We start from the raw sequence: 24,386 nt of genomic DNA, 5'->3' as shown, positions 1-24,386 counted from the left end.
ATGATTCAGTCCTTAGGTTTGAGCCTTTTCCTTCTTAAGTCTTCTTTTCTAAGCTGCAAATTTCCCTGGAAGAAAGACCACCCTTCAGTCCCCAATACCTCAGGACCAATGAATTTTATTAGACATTTTCTCCAAGTTAAAAGGGTCTTGGGTTGCAAGACTTGGACTACTGCATGGAAGACTGAAAGGGACTGAAGGAGAAGGCAGTTTTAGGGATCAGCTCTTTTGGCCTAGCCCAACAACACTCAAGGAAGAGAAGTTTCTTTGGGACGACTTTATTTGTCTCCTTGTCACATAAATGTGTCCTCTTCCTCTTTAATTCTAGGAGAGGTAGATTTAAACGAAAGGGATAGAGGAGAAGGGCTTGAAGCAGGAAGAGAGACAGCCTGGGGAGAACCCCCAACTGCGTTAGAGGACGGGGAAGATACTGGAGCCTGAAGAGGCGAGGACACAATCACCTTCTGCTTCACGGGCTGCAGGACTCGAAGGTTGGGCATAACCTCTACATTTCGGTTCTGAGAAGTGTTGCTGGATCCGACAAAGATTAGGTAGATGATGGCTCCCATGACAGCTCCTAATAGCGGGGCTACCACAGGGACCCACCACCAGCTGTTCCCCGCCCTGCAAAGGAGGCAGAAAAGTCAAGAATGAGACTGGGACACTGATGAGAGGACGACCTGGGTCCCCAGGAGTCAGATCTCACTGGAGTCCCCCCACCAAACACATCACAGTCAGAGTCCTCAATTTTATATGCCACAGAGGGGGCCCATCTCGCCCTAAACATGGAATAATTCCAACCTACTTTCCACGGGGTGGGGAAGAAAGAGAAATTGTATCGGAGCTGGAGAAAGTGTCTAATAAAATTTATTCATCCTGAGGTATTGGGGACTGAATCAGAGCTTAGAAATTAAGTCTATGTCCCCCTTTTTTACAGATAGAGGAACTGAGGATGGGAGAGAGCAAAAGCGCCTGCCTTGTGACTGATTACTCCATTGGCTAACTACTAGCAAAGCTTGTACTAGAAATCAAACCTACCAGCTACCAGGCCAGAGGTCTTCCCATTGCATCGAGATGTGAACATTTGGAGAATCTGCCTTACTTGAGCACATAAATGCAGAAATCAGGGGAGGAGAAAAGTGTTCCCCGCCGCATCGGAGAGAAAACATTTGCTGCCATATAATTTCAATATTAGATAACCGAGAGCTATATTTCTTATTCCTGTCAGGTTGGATTTGATTTTTAATACCCTCCTCGAGAAAATCTGCACATCAAACACTTAATTCATATACTCTTACGTGCTACTTCTCTATGCCACATAAGGTCTGTGAGAATGAAAAATCTAGTAACTCTCTGATCTGCCAATCCGCTCCTGGGCAATATTCAATATTAAGAGAATTCCAGATACCTGAAATTCTTCACCCTCCGCATCCCCCATGTCAGAATATTCACACAATGTCAAGCATCTCTTGGTCACACAGCCATTGCAGGACCCGAGAGTTGACATTTGGGAACTGTCACACTCAGAGTTTCCCAGGACATAGCCATGTCATCGAAAAGATAAAGGACTCCCTGATGAAGGTAGAGGGTCTTTTCCGGATTTTTTTTGGTTTGTTTTTAAATTTTATATGTCCACAGACCACCTATCAGGGCTTTTGCACAGCAAAGCTTCATTGAACCCACCCTGAGAGAGCAGCTTGGTGTACTGGAAAGGGCTGCGTGACCCCTGGCCTTAGCTTCCCAATCTGCAAAATAGAAATAGTGCCTGCCTCCCAGGTTGTTCTGAGGATCAAATACTTTAATGCAAAGCACTTTGTAAATCTTAAAGTGCCATTATTATTTATAAACCTTAAAAGCTCTATATGGGCTCAAAGAGTTTACCTGGGAGCACAGAGATGTTAATAACTTGCCACCTGTGCTTGTCAAGAATGTAGGTTTTCCTGACTCCAAGACTGGCCCTCTATCTGTTATCTATTCTATACTGTCCCTTATATGAGAGGAGCTTCATGCACCAGGTCATTGTGGGGCGCAGAGTCTTGTCAAGGGAAGCCAAGACTGTATCTAAATGAAGAGAGAGCCAGTCCTGTGGTCAGGAAGACTGAGGTCCTATCTCTGACATACATGGAGCCGTGGAACCATGAGAAAATCATTTAAACTCTCAGCACCCCCGGGCAAGTGTTGAAGTCAGGGATGGGAGTAGGGGAGGCAGCTCAGGAAATGCTTGTTACGTTGAACCAAACTGAATGAAATTGAATTACGTGAAGACTTCATTGCCCCAGCCTGCGATGCTCGTGAAGATCCTTGGGGGCAGGTCCCTGGATGGGTTGATGGCGTAACCTGTGTTCATGCCCAGTGACAATCCTATTGTGACCACGAGGACACCTATGACCAAAGCGTGGGTCCCTTGCAGAGCCGGGCTGTTCTTTTTGTCAGTGATGGCCAACAGGCATAGCTGGAGTAGTCCGGTTAAATACGTCTATGGGAACCCAAAAAAAAAAAAAAAAGAAAGAAAACCTCACCCCAGGGAGCACCTGTTGGGAAGAGAACCTACCTTCAGAGAAGCAGCCCAGCAAACTAGGGGGGCATCATTTCCACCTGAATTTTCTCCTGCAGTGCCAAGTACTAGGGACATACTAGGGATTGGAATGGGAGGTTCAGTAAGGGGTTAGCTCATTCATTCCTTCATTCATTTTTCATTTGTGCATTTATTCAACAAAGATTTGTTAAATACCTACTATGTACAAGGGACCATGCTAGCTCCTAGGGATAAAGAAAATATATGAGATCCACAGGAGCTTACAGTCTAGTATAAGAGATGACCAGTATATAAACATAATACAAATTTGAGTATGATCAGTTCTTAGGGGGAAGCTGTGGTTTAGTAGAAAGAGCAACAAATTTGGAGTCAGAGGACCTGTGTTCAAATTCTGGCTCTTCCACTTACTGTCTAAGTCTGCTTGGGCAAATAATTTCATCTTTGTAGGACTGGGGAGTTTCTTCATCTATAAAATGAGAAGGTTGAGCAAAATGATCTTTAAGGTCCCTTCTAGTCTTAAATATATTATGTCATTTCACTTCTCAAGAGCTTCAGTTTCCCAGTCTGTAAAATGGAGAAAATAATAACTGCCCCACAAACCTCATAGGGTAGTTGTGAGAATCAAATGAGATAAGGTATGTATAACTGCTTTGCAAGTTATAAATCTCTCTATAAATTTCAGCTATTAGCATTACTATGAGAAATAGAATAGCCAAGAGCAGTGCACAGAGAAGTGGCGTTAGAGTCAGTAAGACATGGGTTCAAATTCCACCTCTGACATGGACTGGCTGTGTAACTCTGGGTCAGTGCCTTCAGGTAACTGTCTAAGAATATAAGTTGTAGAACATTTACAGATATACATTAGTAGGGGGAATTTCCCCACTGGGGAAGTCACAAGTCAAGATACATATTCTGTCTCCCCTCCATCCCTCCATCCCCCCTACTTCCACCCCTTCCACCCCCCCATCTCCCCCACCCCCACCCCTTCCACCCCCCACATCCCCCCCACCCCTGCCAAATATGCTATGAAAGATTCAAGAAAGGAGAAATCACTTTCCAGTCGGGGGAATAGGGAAGACTTCCAGATGGAGGTGGCATCTCACTTGGGTCTCAAAATAAGGGAAGGTGATTTCAGAAAAACCTGGGAAGATTTATATGAACTGCTGCAAAGTGAGGTGAGCAGAACCAGGAAAACGTTGTACACAATAGCAGCAATACTGCACAATGATCAACTGTGAATGACTTAGCTGTTCTGATCAATACAACAATCCAAGCCAATTCCAAAGGACTTATGATGAACAATGCCGTCCACCTCCAGAGAAAGACCTAATGGAATCCACGTGCAGATTGAAGCATAATTTTTCATTTTATTTTTGTTGCTTTTTTTGGCAACATGACTAATATGGAAATATGCTTTGCATGATTTTGCATGAGGGAAAGAATTCAGAAACCAAATTTTTAAAAAACTGAATGTTAAAAATAGTATTTTTTTAAAGGGAAGGATTTAAGTAAGAAGCAATAGAAATTGGGAGGACGCCACTTCAGCCATGAGGAGCATTCTGAACAAAGACATAGAAGTGGAGATAAGGGTCAAAGCTCAGTATGGAGATCAGATGGGGCCTGAACATAGTCAGTGGGATTTTTATGATGTGGAGGCCATCCTAAGGTGAAGAATCATAAAGCATGGAACTGGCAAAGCAGTTGGTAGGGCATCATTCTGGTGCTAATAGATAGGAGAAGTTGAGGTAGCTAGGTGGCACAATGGCTAGAGTGCTGGACCAGGAAAATCTGAGTTCAAATCCTGCCACAAGCACTTAGTAGCTATGTGACACTTAACCTCTTTTACCCTCAGTTTCCTCATCTGTAAAAATAATAGCACCTACCTCACAAAGTTGTTGTGAGGATCAAATGAGGTGATATGTATAAAGTGCTTTGCAAACCTTAGAGCACTATATAAATGCTAGCTATTATGACTCAATTTATCAAAATCTTTCAGAACTAGTGGTAGAAAACTACAGCTAGAACCTGCCTGCTGACTTGAGGAGGAGAGTGGCTCTATGGAAAACACTGAGATAACCCACTTAAGAGATCAGACTGCCAGGAAGCCAGGTGTTCAGAAACCAAATCATTCCTTAAAATGTACAAGGGAAGGCAGTTCTCCTTCTCAACCCTGTAGACCACAAAAGGGAATCTCAAAACGTTTATGAAAATAATTCTGTGACAGTTTTGCACTTCTCTGGGATGGATATGACTTAATCAAGACTGATTATGAGGAACAAGCTTGAACTTGTTAGAATTTCTAGAACTAAAACTCAGTGTGGGGAAAGGCTTAGTGAGAATGATGGGACTCAGCAAGAGAGATAGGAACTAAAGGAAGGAATTGTTTTCAGTGTGATTCTCCTTCTTGCCTTTTCTAATCCAATCCAAATCCAAGGTAATAGCACTATTCATGTGGGCACTTAATATATGTGCCTACCATGTACAAGGCATTGCACTAGGGGCAAGGGATACAGAAACAAAATTAAACAGGCCGTGCATTTACATTCTACTTGGAGATATACCATGTAAACATAAATATACAGAGGATTATTTGAAAGAAAGGACACTAACAACTAGTGGAATCAGGAAGGCTTCCTGGGGAATGTGATACATAAGCCTTGAAGGAGATATACTTAGAGGCACAGGTGAGGAGAAAGTGAATTCCAGGGATGGGGCACAGAGAGAAGAGACAGAATACCAAGTTTGGAGGAAAGTACATAGCACAGCAGGCCTGAAATGGAGATTGTGTAAATGAGAATAATATGAATTAAGCTTGGAAAGACAGACTAGGGCCAGATTGTGAAGAACTTTAAAAGCTTAACAGAGGGATGGGTCACTAAAGGTTTTTGAGCAGAGGCTTAACATGGTCCAAACTTGTACTTTAGGAATATCAATGTGGTAGGACACTAATGCACTGTTGGTGGAGTTGTGAACTGATTCGACCATTCTGGAGAGCAATTTAGAACTATGCCTAAAAGGCCATAAAATCATGCATATTCTTTGACTCAGCAATACCATTACTAGATCTGTATCCCAAAAGAGATTAAAAAACAAGGAAAAAGACTTATATGTACAAAATACTTTATAGCAGCTCTTTTCTGATGCCATAGAACTAGAAATTGAGGGGATGCCCATCAGTTGGGGAATGGCTGAACAAGTTGTGGTATATGATTGTGATGGAATACTATTGTGCTATAAGAAATGATGAGCAGGATGCTCTCAGAAAAACCTGCAAAGACCTACATGAACTGTTGCAAAGTGAAATGAGCAGAACCAGGACAACATTGTACATAGTAGCAGCAATATTGTATGACGATCTACTGTGAGCATCTTGGCTAATTCTCAGCAATACAATGATCCAAGACAACCCTGAAAGACTTGCTATCCATCTCTAGAAAAAAGAACTACCTATTTGCATCTTAAAGAAGACAATGCCATGTGGAAATGAACGAAACTAATGGAAGAATTTCAGTTACTGTGATGAGCAAAGAAGTGAATGAGATATTTCAGGGTCAGAGGCTTTCTTGGGGCTCCTCAGATAATATACCTTCTTTGCCTTTACATAGAGATAATCCTGTTCAATAAACAGCACTGTTGCCTCTGGGCAAATGTTTAGGGGAGCTGGGGGAAGGGTTAGAGTTGGCCCTCCACTTGGGCAGATTTGGTTTGAGGAAAATTGAAGTGTTCACCCTTCTGTCTGAAATACCTCCCATCATCCCAGAGCTCATCCTCGGATCATTGGATGCGCTAACACAGTAAACAATACAGGCAGGGTTCTCTGGTTCCAGAAGATCCCTATTTCATATGTATAAAAGTGGTCTAGGAGGGCCCTTCAATCTCTCCCATGGCACTTGAAGCTTCCCTGGATGCCCTTAATTCCCACCCCACCCTCTCATTCCCCAACCTGGACTGAGCCCCTCACTCACCACTGACCTCATCTATAAATCCCCTCCACAGAGTCATGTGGGAAGCAGGGTAAGTAGCAAAGATCCCAGCAGTTGCCCGGGGTCCAGTTACTGTCAGATTCCCATTTGTGTACCATATGAGTGCTTCTGGGAAGAGAGAGTAAAAATCACAATTGTAGGTCTTAAACTGTTATGGACTCATGGCAATCAAGAGTCTATGACCCTTTCCCCTACCCTAATCCCCAAGGCAGCTGAGAAACTAGGTTTCAGGGCTCAGAAGGAAATGAGATAGTAGGTAGCCTGAGTCGTTTTTCTTTTTATGTTACCCCCACAGAGTAGGGGCATAGGACTTGAGAAATGTAGAATATAGAATAGGGAGTATCTGTCTGGTAGTGAGGAAGTAAACAGAGATGTTTACTTTAGGAAGGGAATACTCTTCTTATATCAGGGCAGAGGATAAGGGAGACAGGCATGAGTATGTACCCAATACACCCATTTCACCAATAGGGAGACACAGGTCCAGAGTTGAGAAATGATTTGGAATTCGTGAATATCAGAGCTTGATGGGAATCTAGAAATCCTCTAATCTAATAATCCTAATTTTACAGTTGAAGAATCAGGAGACTTGCCCTGGGATCTGTACAAGGTCAGTTGGAAGTGTCCATAGGACTTCCAGACTCTATTAGTGTGTGACTCACCATAGTAGAGGCCATATATGGTAACCGATGCCAAGAAGGACCCAAAGCACTGTCCCATTGTGTAAATAGGAAATTTTTTCCAGGGCATCTGACCCAGCATACAGCTTGTAAAAGTAATGGCACAGTTCATGTGGGCACCTAGGGGAAAGAATAAGCAATGAGGCTTGAGGGGAAGGAAGCTTGGTCTGAAATACATCCCCCATGTCAGCCAGCCCAGATTGATGAGTAGGTTGGAACACTTTTCCAAAAGGTCATGTGACATAGGCCCTGGGCTGGAGGGGAAGCTGGGAAGGGAATTTAAGAAAAAGACCTAGGGGTGGAGCCTTCAGAGAAATTGTGGGGGAGGGGAAAGGAGAATGAGGAAGGGGAGCCTTCAGGGGAATTTAGAAGGGAAGGTGGTGGCGGGGCACCTGGAATGATTGGCAATCAGTGAAGAGGGATAGGTTTTTTGGGTGGGCTGGAAGGTCCCTCGTCAGAACTCTTTTTTTACTTTGGACACGTGAAAATGATTTAGTATTGGAGGAAAAAGAAGGGCATCAGCTTATGTAGACAAATAAAGCAAGGAGGTGATCTGTTTTAGGGGCAGGGTCTGATTTCCAGATACTCACCAGAGATTCCCCCAGCCATGTGGACCCCCATGGCAACACCAAAGCCAAATCCCAAGTTGATGCTGAGGTACGTCCCATAATCACTCCCCCCCAGAACCTTCTGGGCCACGGACCCCAAACCAAACACCTGGCTCCGAAAAGAGAAGAGCAAAAATTTGAGGCCTCTTCGTCCTGCTGTCGGGCAGTCACTAGTCCTAAACTTGGGCTACATGGCCCCACCCGTAGGGAGCTCCCAAATTGGGTGGCCCAGAGGGGTAACCCAGATGGCTTACAAAGTATTTGCCTTGCTCATGTCCTTCTCTCTGGACTCCTCTTCATCCATCTTCATCCCACCCACTTTCCGGCATCTCCCAAAAGGGGATTCACTGCCACCATCACCCTGCCGTGTCCTTAGCAATGTCATTTTGACTATGATCTCATCAATCCCCTCTCTGTTCAGATCACCCTGAATCCAGTTCTTTTTTTCCAGTGGTGCCCTTTCGACCACCATGCCCTGTCCTCCTCTCCCTCTCCCCACCACCAAGACAGTAGGATAAGGAAGGGCTTTTCAGAATAAGCACTTAGGAGGTGATGAATAAATACGTGTTGATTATTGAAAAGAGGAGAAAAGTCAGGAACTGGAAAAGGCCATTCCCTTGCATAGAGACAGCCACCAAGCTTGAAACCCTCTCATATTCCCTCGTCTCAGAGTCCCCATAGGCCTAAGGAAAGCCTGCCTTTCTAATGAAAATCAGACATAAAAGAAACTAGTTAATGGGTAAAAAGAAATGAGACAGCAGCTTCCAGTCTCCTCACCCAACCAAAGTTCCCTTCACCTGGATATGATTTAGATTATCAACATTGTTTCTAAACTTAACCAAAATACAATACACCAGACCTGCTCTGACCAAGGCCATGCACAATGGAACCAAGTTGGGGGAGGCATTAATGTGGTCTATATAGGGTTTGAAAATTTGCCTCTACTGGGTGTAACTATCCACCCGAGGATTTGTACCTTCACTGTGACCCACATATACATGGACTTATTGTGAAATAAATATGTCCTTGCCAGAGAGTAGATTTTTTTCCATTAACATTTATCCCTAATTCAATTTCATCTTCTTAGGTTCAGCTTATCATTATAGCCTGTAAAGATTTTTTTTTTTGGATTCCAATTCTGTCCTTCAATATAGTAATTCTCATTCCCAACTTTATAGCAGCTATAAATTTGATGTGCATGCAGGTTTTCAAATTGAGCAGAAAAAAAATCAGCAGTAGGCTAGGACAGTTACAAAATTCACAGAATCTATTCTGATTCTTATAAGGCTGAGATAGGAAAAGAAAAGGGAGAGGGCACTTCTATTTTTTTTTTCCAAAGAGCTCTAGAGAAAGGCAGATCTGAAAGGCATATTCTGTACCTTTGGTTCTAAGGTTAACAGCCCTCATGGGGCTGGAATTCTTTAGTATCAATGAGTAACTCTCTCTTGATGGTGGAAATGGTAGAGAGGGTTTAAATCTGGGAGAGAGAAAGTAGGGAAGAGATTGGATCCAGAGACACTTCCTTGATAAGCCTCATTCTCCTTGGAGATTTAGGATGAGTGGAGGTGACGGGTTATCTAATTAGCCGCCCCCCCTTTCTGGTTAAGGTAGCCCTAAAGAAGAAAGAGCAGCTAAGTGATATAGTGGATAGAGCAATGGCCTTGGATTTAGGAAAACCTGAGTTCAAATATGACCTCAGACACTTAATAGTTATGTGAACCTAGGCAAGTCATTTAACTCCTGTATTTGCTTCACTTCCTCCACTGTAAAATGGGGACACACTGGAGAAGGAAATGAAAAACCACTCCAGTATCTTTGCCAAGGAAACCCCATGGACTTTTCACAAAGATTTGGACACAACCGAACAATAACAAAAAGAGGAAAAGAAGATGGAGGGTAGTTTTTTTCTTCCATTTGTAAAAATCTCAAGGAATTATAGCAGCTGCTATCCATCATCTAATCGATGCCTGACCATGCAAACCAATGAACTGTTTAGGGACATTAGCTCCTCCCCACTCCCACACCTCACTCTTACTGTACAAGGTGTGGAAGAACACTGATTTGGAGTCCAAAGATGTGGATTTGAACCCATGCTTCCTACCTGCCATGCCCTGGGGCATGTTAGTCACTTCCCGTCTCTCTGGCTCAATTTACTCACCAATCAAAAGGAGAATAATACCCTCCTACTTTACGGGGTTGTTAAGGATCTAATGAGATGATGGGATGTGAAAGCCCTTTGAAGAAATTCATGTTGATTGTTCCCCCTCCCTTTTTGTCTTCCTTGTGCACCACTTTTAGAAATATTGATTCAGAAAGGAAGCAATGCCATGTATTATGAGCTGCTCTGTGTCCCAACTCATGAAACTCTAACCTCCATCCTACTCTTATCATGATTGCTCTCCACTCCCAAGGCCAGTTTTTACCATTTTTTTATTTTGTGCCTCCCCTATTATCCTGGATATTCTTGGGCTGACTGCCCTTGGACACTCAAACATCCTTCTCCTGGGATGGGATGCACTTCTAGAAGGGAAAAATCTTTCTCCAAGAAAGTGGTCTCCTAATAAGGAAATCCCCGAGCCCAAATCCATTATAAGGCCCTAAACTCTCCCTACAGTCACCTTCCCCCTCCTCCTCACACCAAGGCCCCTTTCTGCTTCCTGCCCCAAGTGCCTTAATTTTTTCATTCTGTTCTCCTATAGCCCCTATTCCTGTTGAGAAACTAAAGAAATTGGGGCAGCTAGGTAGTGCAGTGAATAGGGCACCAGCCCTGGAATCAGGAGGACCTGAGTTCAAATCTGGCCTCAGACACATTCACACTCATTAGCTGTGTGACTCTGGGCAAGTCACTTAACCCCAATGCCACACCAAGAAAAGAAACTAAAGCAATTACTATCCCTTCCCTGCTTACTTAAGGATTGGGTGGGATGTATCTCCAATATCCCTTACCTTCTCTCTCTCTCTCCCTATTCTTATAACTTCCCATCCTTTCCCATAAAAGATACAGACTTATTTAAAGTGGTTCATAGAATTTAGTCCGTGAATAACTTGAGAATTATAAAGCACTACATTAAGGTACTATGTAATTAATAATGCTTTACATTTGTATAGTGCTTACATATAAGCATTGCATAGCTAGGGAAACTGAGGCCCTGAGAGGTTAAGTGACTTATCCAAAGTCACACAGTGAGCCAGTGGAAGAACAAGGACTCCATCAACTCATGAGTCCTAACTCCAAGTTCAATGCTATTACCACCCTGACCTTTGGTATGGTTTGGGGGGAGAGACTAGCTATAGACTTGTCTTGCTGTCCTCTATTGACTGGAGCTGAGTTGTACCAGTATGGCCCATATGACATTAGTTATGGGCTAAATAGAAAGCCTGGTTTTATTGACAATATGGTAGCAAAAGTTAGGTGAATTTTATCTCGAACCACCCATAGCTTTCTTACTATCCACTCACTCCTTAATACTTTGTAATATCCCTTCCCACATCACTTTGCCAGAACCCATCTCTCCAAGGTCACCAATGACCTCCTAATCATCAAATCCAATCACTTCTTCTCCATTCTCATCTTCTTCAATCTGCAGTATTAGCATAATTAGTATAATGCCATATTAGCTGTGGAACCTTTGACAAGTCACCTCCCCTCAGTTTCCTGATCTGTAAAGTACAAAATGAGGGAGGCATGATTAGGTAGTAGTGGGTTTGAAAAAAATCTGAGGGTGAAAGTGGCCCACAAGCTTGAGATGTGTCAGCAGCCAAAAAAAAAAAAATAACAAGATCTTGGATTGTTTAAGAGAAGTAGAGATTCCAAGAATAAGGAGGTAATTGACACTCTGTATTCTCCCCTGGTGAGACTACTTCCGGGGTATTGTGTCCAGTTCAAGCCACCAGATCTTAGAGCATTTGATGAAGCCTTGGGTCCATGTCCTAGACTAGATAATGTGCTGTATGTTCATACACATTACCAATAATAATTCAGAAAAAAATAGAGAAATTTTTGCTGTGTTCAGGAATGTAAGTTTAAAAAATTATACTTGATTAAGATTCAACTATTTATCCAAATTTATACTACAGCTTAATAAAAATATATTGTGTAATATTTAGCAAAATTAAATATATAAATAAACTTTTCAACATTATGCAAACCCCTAAAAAAAATTTTAAAAATTACATTCTATTCATTCAAGCCTAGCTTCAGTTTCAACTCTTCAGGGAAACCCTCTAATACTATACCCAGCTCATACTGACCTTTCCATTCTCAGAACTCCTGTAGCAGTTAGGTTAAGTTTGGAACACACATTCTAGCCTTTGTTCACATATTAGCCTGTGGTGTTCTCTAATTATTTCATATACATGGGTCTCATCTCCCCATAAGACTATGAGCTTCCCTTGGGCTGGGATTACGTCCCACCCCACTTCTCATTAGACCAAGCTTGTGTTTCCCCTTCCTCCTCGGCACCCTCAACCCTATATCCAAAAGAAGCAAGGACAAGAAGCCTTGGATGTCTAACTCCCCTGTGGCACCTTTTTCTCATCTGGAGCTATAGAGACAGTACCCTCAGCTCTCATCTGGTTTTCCTGTCTCTCTCAGCCCTCTCCTCTTTAGAGATAAGAGGATGGCTATTCTCTATACAGTCAAAATGTGACACACACAGCCCCTTTCTTCTGACCAGATGTCTCCCTTCCCTGCCCGCCCTGGCCCAGGCATATGTAGAAGGAAGTAAGAATGGTTCCCTCCTTCAGCACTGGCCTCTTACCATCATGACATATGTACTTATGAATTCAGCCAAGAATTCTCTCATCAAGTCTCCCCGTAAAACTTCTTGCATGCGCTGCATCACATCGCTAGATGCTTGCAGTCTCCTTAAGGGTTGGCTTCTGGGCTGAACGCTAGAAAGGGAGAGAGAAAAAGAGGAAGAATGAGGCACAGCTCCCTGTACTGGTACTCTTTGTCCTCTCAGACTTTCATTTAAGCTCTTTTCCTGTCCTACATCCACGAGGTTAAAGCTTAACTCCCCGACTCCCCACATCGCTCCCCCCACTCATGGTTGGGACCCTCCTCCTGGGACAAGCTAGCAGGGGAGTGTGTCCAGCTCTGTGTCCAGGGCAGTCTCTGGAAAGAGCAATAGGGAGTTCATGGAAAAAGTGAAGGACAGACAGTTCCTGGGGCTTAATCAGGATTTACCTCCCTCCTGTTTGCATATAGTGCTGGAGTAAAAAGGAAGAATTTGGGGCATATCTATTTGACAGAGGGGAAGGATAAGATGGAGGGCGGCTCAGTGGATTGAGTGGCAGGCTTGAAGTCAGGAAGACTCATCTTCCTGAGTTCAATCCAGCCTCAGACACTTCCTAAGTTGTGTGACCCTGGAAACACTTAACCCTGTTTGCCTCAGTTTCCTCATTTGTAAATGAACTAGAGATGGAAATGGCAAACCACTCCAGTATCTTTGGCAAGAAAACCTCAACCAGGGTTGCACAGAGTCAGACATGATTGAAATGGCTAAACAAGGATAAGACTGACAGAAAGTCTGGAGGTAGCTAAGCAAAAGTAGGGAAGCAGAACTTCAAATGATAAGGGGGAGACCTAGGAGGGGAAAAAAAAGGATGGGGGAGGGTCAGCCCTCAGAAATAATGGACTCTATGTTTGTAAGCAAAAAAAAAAAAGAAGTTTTTTTTGTTTTTTTTTTTTTTGGCTAGGCAATGGGATTAAGTGACTTGCCCAGGGTCGGCTAGTAAGTGTCAAGTGTCTGGGGCCAGATTTGAACTCAGGTCCTCTTGACTCCAGGTTCAGTGCTCTATCCACTGCAACACCTAGCTGCCCCCTGTAAGCAAAAATTTGGTGCCAACGTGTGTGTATGTGTGTGTGTGTGTGTGTGTGTGTGTGTGTGGTGGTAAGAGTGGAGTAGAAGAGGGGGTCAGAACAAAGGTGGTCTCTGGAATCAGTGATGAGCTCTGCAAATCTTGACACACTGTGAAAACATCCCTGAGATCAGTGTCAAAAGACTGAAAAGTAGTAGTTACTCCAAAAAGCTGTGTTCTGCAAACAGCCCGACTTCCCCCAGAGACACACAGCAGCACCAGTGCTAAACTGAGGTGAGATATTAGTCTTCATCTCAATTATCCATACTAAAGGATTAAAGAGCAGAAGCACAGATAATCCAAAAGTAGCTACTAAACTAAAGATTATTTATACTTGCCTTTGATAAGTGTTTGTTCTCACAAGTGAATGTGGAGATGAGGATAGCTGACAATACAATCATGGGAGGGAGGGGGGAGCATGGGTGGGGATCGTAAGTGATCTCCATAAGGAAGAAAAGGTGAGGCATCAAAAGAGACTTTAACATGACTTCCTAAGTCTAATACGGCTCTGACAACCCAAATAAAGAGTTGATCTGGGAGTTCCCCTCAACCAGATTCATTGAGCACACAGAGAAATGAGCCTTTGTTGGGGACTTACACTTCCCAGAGGGGGAATTTTTGTCAGTATTTTCAGCTGCATCTTCCTATGGAGGGGGGACATGTGCATTGACACAACTTGATTAGGTCTTAAGTGACAGGGGTTGTCCCTAAGATGAACTGCTCCATTTGGAGCTGTTCCTTGGCACCTCCTGAAGAAGGTGCCCCCTGATGGGGGCTGCCCTCAAAACAAATTGGTTCTGACCCTTGGAAAGAGGGACTCTTGTCAGAGCCACCCCTTTTCACTAGCCTATAGAAGTAAGTTCCAATTATCGTTCCATAAGAAATGGTGAACAGGTAGATTTCAGAAAAACCTGGAAAGACTTGCATGAACTGATGCTGAGTGAAGTGAACAGAACCAGGAGAACATTGTACACAGTAACAGCTACATTGTGCGATGACTAACTTTGTTAGACTTAGCCCTTCTCAGCAATGCAAGGATCTAAGACAATTCCAAAAGACTCATGATGGAAAATGCTGTCTACATCCAGAGAAAGAACCATGGAGTCTGAATGTAGATTGAAGCATACTATTTTCTCTTTTTTTGTTTGTTTTTTCTTTCTCATGGTTTTTCCCTTTTGCTCTGAGACTTCTTTCACAACATGACTAATGTAGAAATATGTTTAATATGATTGAACACGTATAGCCTATATCAGATTGCATGCTGTCTTGAGGAAGGGGGAGGAGAGGGAGAGAGAAAAATTTAGAACTCAAAATCTTATAAAAGTAAATGCTGAAAACTGAAAATAAATTTAAAAAATTAAAAAAAAAAAGTAAGTTCCATCAAGAACTCAGGATCTTTTTGCCTTTCTCCTTCCTCCTTTCCTCCAGAGATAATCCTGAGAGAATAGCAGGTGGGGATGGGAGTGGATTGAGAATTCCTTCCCTCTACCCCCAAAAGCCACCTAACAGCAGAAGTAGTCATGTTTTTCTTTTCCCACATGACCCAAGAGAGAAGTTCTTGGGCAATGCTAAGTTGGAGGAAGGGTGAGGATTTCTTAGGCACAGTAATCCCAGAATCTGGCCTTCCAGCCAGAAAATGGAGATGTCTGGCACAATGTCAGCCTCAGAGATTGCTTCATAAGCAACCTAAGTCTGAGTGTCTGGAGATCTGAGAAGGCAATACGAACAAGGGGATATTCTTAAGCTCTCCCTTGAAGAGAAGAGAAGATTGCCCGCATAACTCCTGATGCTGGATGGAGTAGAAGCAAGGGACTAAAAGCCATGACACAGAGAAGAAAAGGACTAGGACCCTGCCCCCCACTATTATAGAGAGATGTTCGGATGGTGCAGGTATAATGTGAAGGAATTGCCTCTCTTACAGCCTCAAGCCTATTTCCTTTCTGAGAAAGATCATGCCCTCTGATGGTTTCTGTGAAACACTAGAGGGAGCCACTGAGACCTCAGGGAGTTTCCTTCAGGGGACATGGAGTGGTCTAAACTACAAGATAACATGACAAGTCTGGTAGAGGCTATGCAAGATTTTATGGGAAAGTGGGACTCACTAGGGAAGGAGAAGAATATTAATTATTTATAGACAATTGCAAGTCCCTTTATAAGGTTTCTGCATTTGTTTATGGGTTCCTGTCAGCTCATCACATCTTCTTCATTTCTTTTGGGATGAAATCAAAGCTACCCTGTACCCTGTATCTATTTGTTATCCTGAGTGCTTGAACAGGAAGTGATGGACCTTTTTACTCATATCTACAAGATTGAGGCACAATCTACATTCAGCTATTTCCCAGAATAAACTTCAAGTAGGAACAAATACAAGTCAAAGAGAAAACAATGCTTGTAGGACTGCCTCCGGCTCTAGACCTTGGTCCGTATGAGCCAAAAGCTCAGGATTCTGGGCCATGAGTTACCAAAAAAAAAAAAAAAATGGGTAAAATATGCAAATATGTACAAACAACTAAAGATACAACAAAAAGAGAGATGAGACCTGTAAGAATAAGATCAGGAAAGTTAGAGCTTACAGCAAAATGTTTTTTTCTGAGTTGGGAGCAAGAATATCACAAAAGGGAAGAAACCTATCCCTTGTGGTATATAGAGCAATGTTAAGGAATGACATTAAGACCATCTGACCCAGTTTAACTTCCCCTGGGTGGGTAAGACTTCTACTTTTTTTTTGTTGTTGGCTAGGCAATGGGGTTAAGTGACTTGTCCAGGGTCACACAGCTAGTAAGTGTTATGTGTCTGAGGTTGGATTTGAACTCATGTCCTCCTGATTCCAGGGCCGGTGCTCTATTCACTGTGGCACTTAGCTGCCCCCAAGACTTCTACCTCTTGTTGTGCCTGTCTGACACTCAGCCTCAGGTGAGAAGAGGAGTGAGACCCTCCCCTGACTGAGTTCTCTGGCATGATTTCCATCTGAACCAGTACCATTTCCACCCCCTGCTGCCAGTCTAATCTCCCACCCAAGAGATTGAGAGCCTCCAGTGTGAAAAGAAGCAATTTTGCCTCTGACCTCCTCTCCTCCTGCTGTGCCTGTCCCTTTTTATGGAAGAGGAAGAAGAAAGTCATCAGGCTTTCATCTCCTGCTATGACATCTAATGCCTAATCTCCGGCCTCCAGAGGAACTAGTGAAACAGGACCTCCTACCCGGTCTTCTGACCATCTGACTATCTCACCATGTGCCTTCATCTCATGCTACACTTGTGTCTCTTGCCTCTCTAAAGAGGAATGTCGATTTCCACTCACACCTGCTCATATTTGATACATCCTAGTGATTCTGAACCCTTGAAGGTCATCCTCCAAATTCCATTCCCCATTCCTCACTACCCAATTCTTTATTCCCATCCTCCTCAACCTTCCCAAAGTCCCAACCAAATTCCACCCATTCCTTTCATACTGTGCCCTCTGGAATGCCTGTTCCATAGGCAACAAATTTCCCTTCATTCTCAATCTTTTCATCTTCAAGAAATCACCAAAACCTGGCTCTGCTCTAATGTCACAGCCTCCCTGGCTACTCTCTCCAATACTGGCTGCACCTTCAAATGATTCCCCTCAGCTCATTGGTTGAAGAGTGGGAATTTCCTTGTTCCCCATTGCTACTTCCAGGTTCTCCCCCTTCCTCCATCACTCAGTAACCTCACCTCCTTTGAATTTCTTGCTATTCATGGTAATCCAATCAAAATTCTGGTAGCTGTTGTCTGCACTCACCTTCCTTTCTCAATGAGTTTGGTACCTGGCTCACAATTTTTCTTTCCTTTCCAACTTCTGCCTTTGAGACTGTCTCAAACCCCCTAACTACTCAATTCCTAAAACCACTCACTTTTCATAACCTGCTCCTCCACCCTACCTCTGTCACATACAAAGATGGTCATACCCTTGAACTTGTCATCACCCCACAAATGCATTACTTCCATGTTCAAGACTTCCTAAATTCCATTATCTGACCATAATCTATTTTCTTTCTACTTCTCCCTCTGCCTTCTTTTACTGAACCTTACTCATTGTCCACTCTATGACCTTTGTCCACTCCCAATGCCTTAGTTCTTTCTCAGGCCATCTCCCCTATACTAGCCAGTCTTCTCTTTTCTCTATCTTGACCCCTTTGTCAAACATTTCAATTCTATACTGCTGTCTTCTCTTGAGTCCCCAGCCTCCCTTAGATTTCCAGTTGCACCCTGCCAAACCTCAGGCTTGGGTGATTCTCATCATCTGCCATCTCTCTCCTACACGCTGCTGAACAAAGGTGGAGAAAATCATGTAACCATTCTGACTTGGTCCCCTACAAATTTATGTACACAACTTCAAGGAGGCCCTCATTGCTGCTAGGCAGTTCTTCTATATCTGCCTTATCTACTCACTATCCTATTTTCTGCTGTGGCTCTTCTAAACCTTTTCATCCCTCCTCAAATCTCTCATGGCTCCCCCTACCCCACTCTTTCATCTGAGAACCTTGTTTCATATTTGACAGAAAAAAATTGAGGCCATTCACTCCCTTATCTCCTCTCTTCCTCATATCACCCAGATGCCTTGTGCCACTATCTCCTTCACTCCTGTCCCACACAGTGAGGTGACCTTACTTCTTACAAAGTCCATTCTTCTACCAGCACAAGTGATCCCCCCATCCTATCTCCTCCAAAAAATTGCCCCCTCTGTCATCCTTACTTTGGCATTTGTCTTCTATCTCTATCTACTACTTCCTTTCCTATTGCCTACAAACATACACGCCCATGTCTCTCCCATCCTCAAAAGCCTCTCACTTGAACATTCCATCCCCACCAATGATTATCCCATATCTGTTCTGCACTTTGTGACTAGACATCTTGAAAAGGCTGCATATACTAAGTGCCTCCACCTTCTCTCCTCTCACTCCCTTCTTAATCCTTTACAATCCAGCTTCTGACTTCATCATCCCACCAAAACTTCTCTCTCCAAAGTTACCAGTGATTTCTTAATTGCCAATTCCAATGGCCTTTTCTCAGTCCTCATTTTCCTTGACCTCTTTGCAGCCTTTGACATTGTTGATCACTCTCTCCTCCTTGATATTCCCTTCTCTCTAAGTTTTTGGAACACCATTTCCTCCTGGTTCTCCTCCTACCTTTCAGACCACTCCTCCTCAGTGTCCTTTGCTAGATCCTTCTCCAGATCACTCCCTCTAACCCTTCCACAGGGTTCTATCCTGGGCCCTCTTCTCTTCTCTCTCTATTCTACTGGTGATCTCCTCAGCTGCCATGGATTTAATTACCACCTCTAAGTTGATGATTCTCAGATCTACCTATACTGCCCTAACATCTCTACTGATCTCCAAAATCAAGCCTTTTTAGCTTGGAAGGACAAAACTGAGATCTTGGGGCACCTAGGTGGCACAGTGAATATAACTCTGCCTTGGAGTCAGGAGGACCTGAGTTCAAATCCAGCCTCAGACATTTAACACTTACTAGCTATGTGACCCTGGGCAAGTCTCTTAACCCCAATAGCCTCACCAAAAAGCAAAAAAACAAAAAAAAAACTGAGATTGTGTTCTACTAGCATAGCCTTTAAGAGTCCAGGGCCATCACCAGGACATAATGATGAATGATGCCACTAACAAAATTCTATTCAATTCGACAAATATTTGTTAATTTAGGCACATCCTATATTTTAGATGCCAGTTTAGAATACAAAGTTCTTTATAAAATCTTATGAAGGAAAATAGTGAATGATTATGATGGTTCATAAAAGAAATGGTGGAGAGGAAAAGTTTATAGAAAGCTAGGCAAGAGGGAAAATCAGCCCAAGAGCATTTAATGATAAAACTGGATGGAAAATAACCACGACAAAGGGAAAAGATCAGTCAAGATTTCTATAACAAACAATTCTTTCCATCAGAAGTCTCAGCACAATCCCAGATACAGTGCATGAGGAAATAGAAATGGCATTAAAAAGCAAAGAAAGACACCACAAATGAACAAAAACAAAGATGGGACAAGCGGCTGACCAGAACAAGTACCCATGGAGGAAGGCCACACTGGAAGCAAAATGATTTCAAGGATGCTGAGGTATCAATTCTCTGGATATCCATGAAAAAGGAGAGAACGAATGTTAAATCCTTGGGAAAATTCACTGTAAAAAGATTGAGAAAATATCAGCAACCACATGCCTTCTTTCTGACTTCTACATGATCTTTATGGAAACAGATCACATATTTATTAAGGGCATCCTTGACAAAAAATATGAGAGAGCAGTGAGTAAGTTTTCATGGAGTATATTCTAGACCAGACCACATCTTTACAGCTACACAATTGCCTGAAAGGTACAAAGAATAGAAAATTCCATTGTGCTCATTTTTTGGAGACTAAATAAAAAACTCAGTAGAACTAAATTCTACCTTAAAGGCTGGTATCCTCTGACAAAGGGTCTCCCGTGCACAGGTTAAAAACATAGACACTTCCTTAAAAGATGAAGTGGCTTTGTTTGGCAGTCCCTTGAGTATCCACATCAAGTGAGACCTGAGTCAGTGAGACATGCCCACCAAAGGTCTTGGCCACTGTGGAGGGCATCTAGCACAGTGCAAATGAAAAGACAGCCCATCGATTGTGAGGTTTTCCTAAGGTTCTTATCTGAAACATGGTAGAGTGCCCTAAATGAGGTCCATAACCATTCCAAAGTAATTGGCCTAATTGTCCACACGGACAGTAACAACAACAGCAAAAGTGGAAGAAGAACCCCTACAATTGGCATTTGGGTGGATAATTGTAAGGATTGTTGTTATTGTTGTTGTTGTTGTTTTTTTAGCCGTGTCTGACTCTTGGTGACCCATTTGGGATTTTCTTGGCAGAGATACTGGAGTGGTTTTCCATTTCCTTCTTCAGCTCATTTTACAGGTGAAGTAACTGACGTAAACAGGGTTAAATGACTTGCCTAGAGTCACACAGCTAGTAAGTGTCTGAGGCCAGATTTGAACTCAGGAAGCTGAGTCTTCCTGACTCCAGGCCCAGTGCTCTATCTAATTCAATTTCTAGTTGTAAGGATAGACACTTACGATTTCATTGGCATAGGGAACTCCCAGGTCAGGAAACTGCATGTATCAATGCAATCCATCACTTTCTGGGAGATTGAAAGAGTCTGAAAATTTCCAAGAACTCAGAGGTTAAGGAACTTGTCCAGGGTCACACAACCAGTGTAAGTCAAAAGTGAGACTTGAACCCAGGCCTTTCAAGCTCTGAAGTCAGCTCTCTATCCATGACAACACCCTTTCTCTCATGGCTCTATAGAACTGGTCTATCAATATATACATCTCAGAGGATCTTTGCAAAAGGACAAAGAGCTAGGCCCAAAATTCATCAGCAAGAGGGAGGGGAGTTAGATGGCATCTGGGGAATTGTGCAGTATTTTAAATGTTTCCAACCCTGAAACCAGGGCCCACCCTTGTAACAATAATATTCTTCCAGTAACACTGTATTGCTATGAATCATGGAATATAGTGTCCAAAGAATTAAAGTTCAAGGTCACATAAAATGCAGATGGTGAGAGGCATGTATTGAATTCGACCTTAGAGGAATTGTACAAATGAAGTGGCATAAACTATCAAAGAGGTGCATTACTAGAAGAGAATGCAGGCCATCCACACATCAAGAGCAAGGCATGACCAAGAGACATTCAAGTCAAGTTGACAAGCATTTTTTAAGCTCCTACAATGTACCACACACTGCATTAAACACTGAAGATACAAAGAAAGACAAAACACAAACACACAGAAATGCTGCACTGGTACTCGATATGTCAAGACATCCCCACCTAGAAAGGTTTATGGGAGGGCAGGTGCAAGAGACCCACTTGATGAGCAGGAGGTCGACAAGTTATCATCTATACAACTGGGGGAGTTCTAACATCAGTGAGATAGATGATCCTCTCAAGCTCTAAAGGATAGAGTTGGGCAGTGAAGATGATAAAGATGAAATAAAATAACAGCTCCCAACCTTGAGAGGTTCACAACAGAAGAGAGGAAATAAGACATGAAACAGGGTAACTGGATGACACCCTGGAGTCAGGAGGACCTGAGTTCAAATCTGACCTCAGACACTACCTATGTGACCCTGGGGCAAGTCACTTAACCCTGTTTGCCTCAGTTTCCTCATCTGTAAAATGAGTTGGAGAAGGAAATGGCAAACCACTCCAGAGTCTTTGCCAAGAAATCCCCAAATGGGGTCATGAACAGTAGGGTACAACCAATCAACAAAACAGCAACAATAAGACTTGACTAAATAACTGTTACACAAATTGTGAGGAATGTGGCAAGGGAGGAAGCAATTTTAGATGGCTATCATTTCTCGTCTTTGGCGAAGGTTTTGATCAAACTTGATATGTCTATTCTTGTGGAAAGGAAGGAGAGAGGAAAGATGCCAGCAACTTTAGATGGGTTTTGAACTAGCTGAATGGTCAGACCCAAAGACCTAATGGCTCGATGTTATCATGGAAGGAGGTATCTACTAGAGGAGCAGAAGGAGTTGTGTTTGGCCCTGTGCTGTTTTCATCAATGAGCTAGATGAAGGCATCAGTGGCACCGTTGTCAGTTTTGCAGGTAGCAAAATAAGAACTGTACAAAAGTGAAGTTTGCATGGAGCAGCTAGGCGGTGCAGTGGATAGAGCGCTGGCCTGAAGTCAGGAGGACCTGAGTTCAAATTCAGCCTCAGATACTTGACACTTACTAGCTGTGTGACCCTGGGTAAGTCAATTAACCCCATTGCCTAGCCCCCCCAAAAAAAAGTAAAGTGTGCTGCCTCAGGTGGTTTTCCCCCTCACTGGAAATTGCCAAGGAAAGTCAACGTATGCCTTTTGTGTCTACTATAGAGGAGATTCTTGTACATGTATGAGTTGGCCTAGATGCCTCTGAGACAAATTTCCAACTTAAAGATTCTGTGATTTCTAGAAGGCATCTGAGGTCCCTTGGAGGAAGAGATTTTGAGTTAAGTCTTTAAGGAAGAGGATGGTTATTCACCTTTAATAGGAGAGGGCTTAATAAATATTTGTTGAATTGAATTCACTTGAAGAAGAGGGGCAGGCTTCCAGGAAATGAAGAGCTCACTTTTGGACTTGAGTTTGAAATGCCGATTGGACATCTCTTCCTCAGTAAAATGAGGGACCCTGACTGATGTGATGTCTGGGGTTCTTTCTGCCTCTACATTTATAACCTCGTGAGCCTATATCTTCTTGTGGGCCTTAGTCTTTCTCATCTGTGCAATAAGTTTCCTAGAGGACAACTATCCCAGGAGACCACTAGACTTTTGCTCAAAGATGAGCAATGTGCCGAGGGTGGGATAGAGAGGGAAGTTCATTGCTAGAGATTAAAATTGGGGCCATCTGTACAAAGAAGATCCAGTAGAGACATTTAGAGAGAGAAGGCTAGGTCACCTGTGCTACCAAAGGAGAAAATGTGGAACCACACACATAATTTATCAACCAGTGGAATAAGTAACCACTTAACTTCATCTATGCGTTCACAAGCAAGTCTCTACCGAACCCTTCTGTGCACCTACCCCACCCCCATTCTCTGTTACTCTTTGGGTAAGACAACCTAAAGGACAGACCTATTCCTTACCCTGAGGGCACTCATAGTCTGATTGGAGAAAAGAGATTCGCACTCAGTGAAGAGATACTACAACAATTCAGTTCAAAATCATGTGACCTAGCTAACCAGCCAATGAAAGAGGGAATGGGGAATAAGGAACAGGAAAAAAATGAAAGTAGGAGAGGGGCCCACATGGGCCCTTTCCTCTCAGGGAAGGTTAAAATTCAGAAGAAAGAGAGACTGGAGTCCCATAGAACAGTGATGATAACAATAGTTCAAATTTCTATAATTCTTTAAGGTTTGCAAAGCACTTTACATGTATTATCCCATTTGATCCTCACAACAGCCTTAGGAGATAGCCTGATACATTATCCCCATTTTACCGAAGAGGACGTGGAGGCTGAGAAATGTTAAATGAATTGCCCAGAGTTGTACTGGCAGTGTCTGAGGCAGGATTTGAGCTGGGGTTTTCTTGACCCCAAGTCCAGTGCTGCCTGCACCCACTAAACCACCTAGCTGTCTAACAGGCCATTATGAAACATGCCTTTGCTCATAATTCCCCCTGTGGTCCTATTCGTCCTCAGCTCCCCTCAAATCGATGAAAGGAGAAAAAAAGGTGAAGACAAGAGGCAATAAGGAGACTTACTTTCTTTGTTGTGCCATGGTGTAACCACTTCTACCCTGCAAAGACAGAAAAAAAAAGAACGGTACCATTAAGTTGGGAGCCCGTGGTGGGTCCCTGTGGTTCTTCATCTGCATCCCACCCTTGGTTGATTACCCATCTTGGAGCAAAAGTCTAGTTGAGGGGGGTTGTCTTCTAGGAAACTTGGTGCAGAGATGAGAAAGACTAAGGTTGGCAGAGGATCAGGACTTGCATTCCCAAACATCCTGGGGCATCAGGATAGAGCCTCTTGCTCCACATCCCTTCTAAGTTCTCTACTAGGCTCCAAACACACACACACACACACACACACACACACACACACACACACTCATTATGCTCCAGATTCTTTTCCTAGGCTCTCCACAAACTTCATCCCCCTAGCTGTCTTGACTGGACACAGGCCTAAGACAGTTGCCTTGGGAATTCACCCCCAAAAAAGGAAGTAAAGATAGGAAGGGAACAGG

General features: G+C 43.1%; 2 protein-coding genes across 2 annotated transcripts in view; one reads left to right on the top strand and one right to left on the bottom strand.

Annotated features, from left to right (window-relative positions):
* Nucleotides 1-1,367, top strand: part of LOC114051913 (tubulin polyglutamylase complex subunit 2-like) — a 49,825-nt gene extending 48,458 nt beyond the window's left edge. Inside the window, exon 7 of the mRNA XM_027874312.1 lies at nt 935-1,367. Within this exon, the coding sequence (XP_027730113.1) occupies nt 935-1,000 (66 nt within the window). The 3' untranslated portion in view covers nt 1,001-1,367. The remainder of the gene's footprint in view (nt 1-934) is intronic.
* Nucleotides 182-24,181, bottom strand: AQP7 (aquaporin 7). The gene is made up of 8 exons (XM_027874309.1): nt 24,037-24,181; nt 23,905-23,939; nt 12,562-12,694; nt 7,784-7,910; nt 7,176-7,313; nt 6,506-6,624; nt 2,256-2,473; nt 182-621 (listed from the first exon to the last, which is right to left on the bottom strand). The coding sequence occupies exons 2-8, from the start codon at nt 23,919-23,921 to the stop codon at nt 291-293; spliced, it is 1,083 nt and encodes a 360-aa protein (XP_027730110.1). The 5' UTR covers nt 23,922-23,939; nt 24,037-24,181; the 3' UTR covers nt 182-290.
* Nucleotides 24,182-24,386: the final 205 nt, after the last annotated feature.

Source organism: Vombatus ursinus, unplaced genomic scaffold (assembly GCF_900497805.2).
Source record: "Vombatus ursinus unplaced genomic scaffold, bare-nosed wombat genome assembly UNPS02014807.1, whole genome shotgun sequence".
NCBI classification, from domain to species: Eukaryota; Metazoa; Chordata; class Mammalia; order Diprotodontia; family Vombatidae; genus Vombatus; species Vombatus ursinus.
Note: the sequence above shows the minus strand (reverse complement) of the source record. Positions and strands in the feature narration are given on the sequence as shown.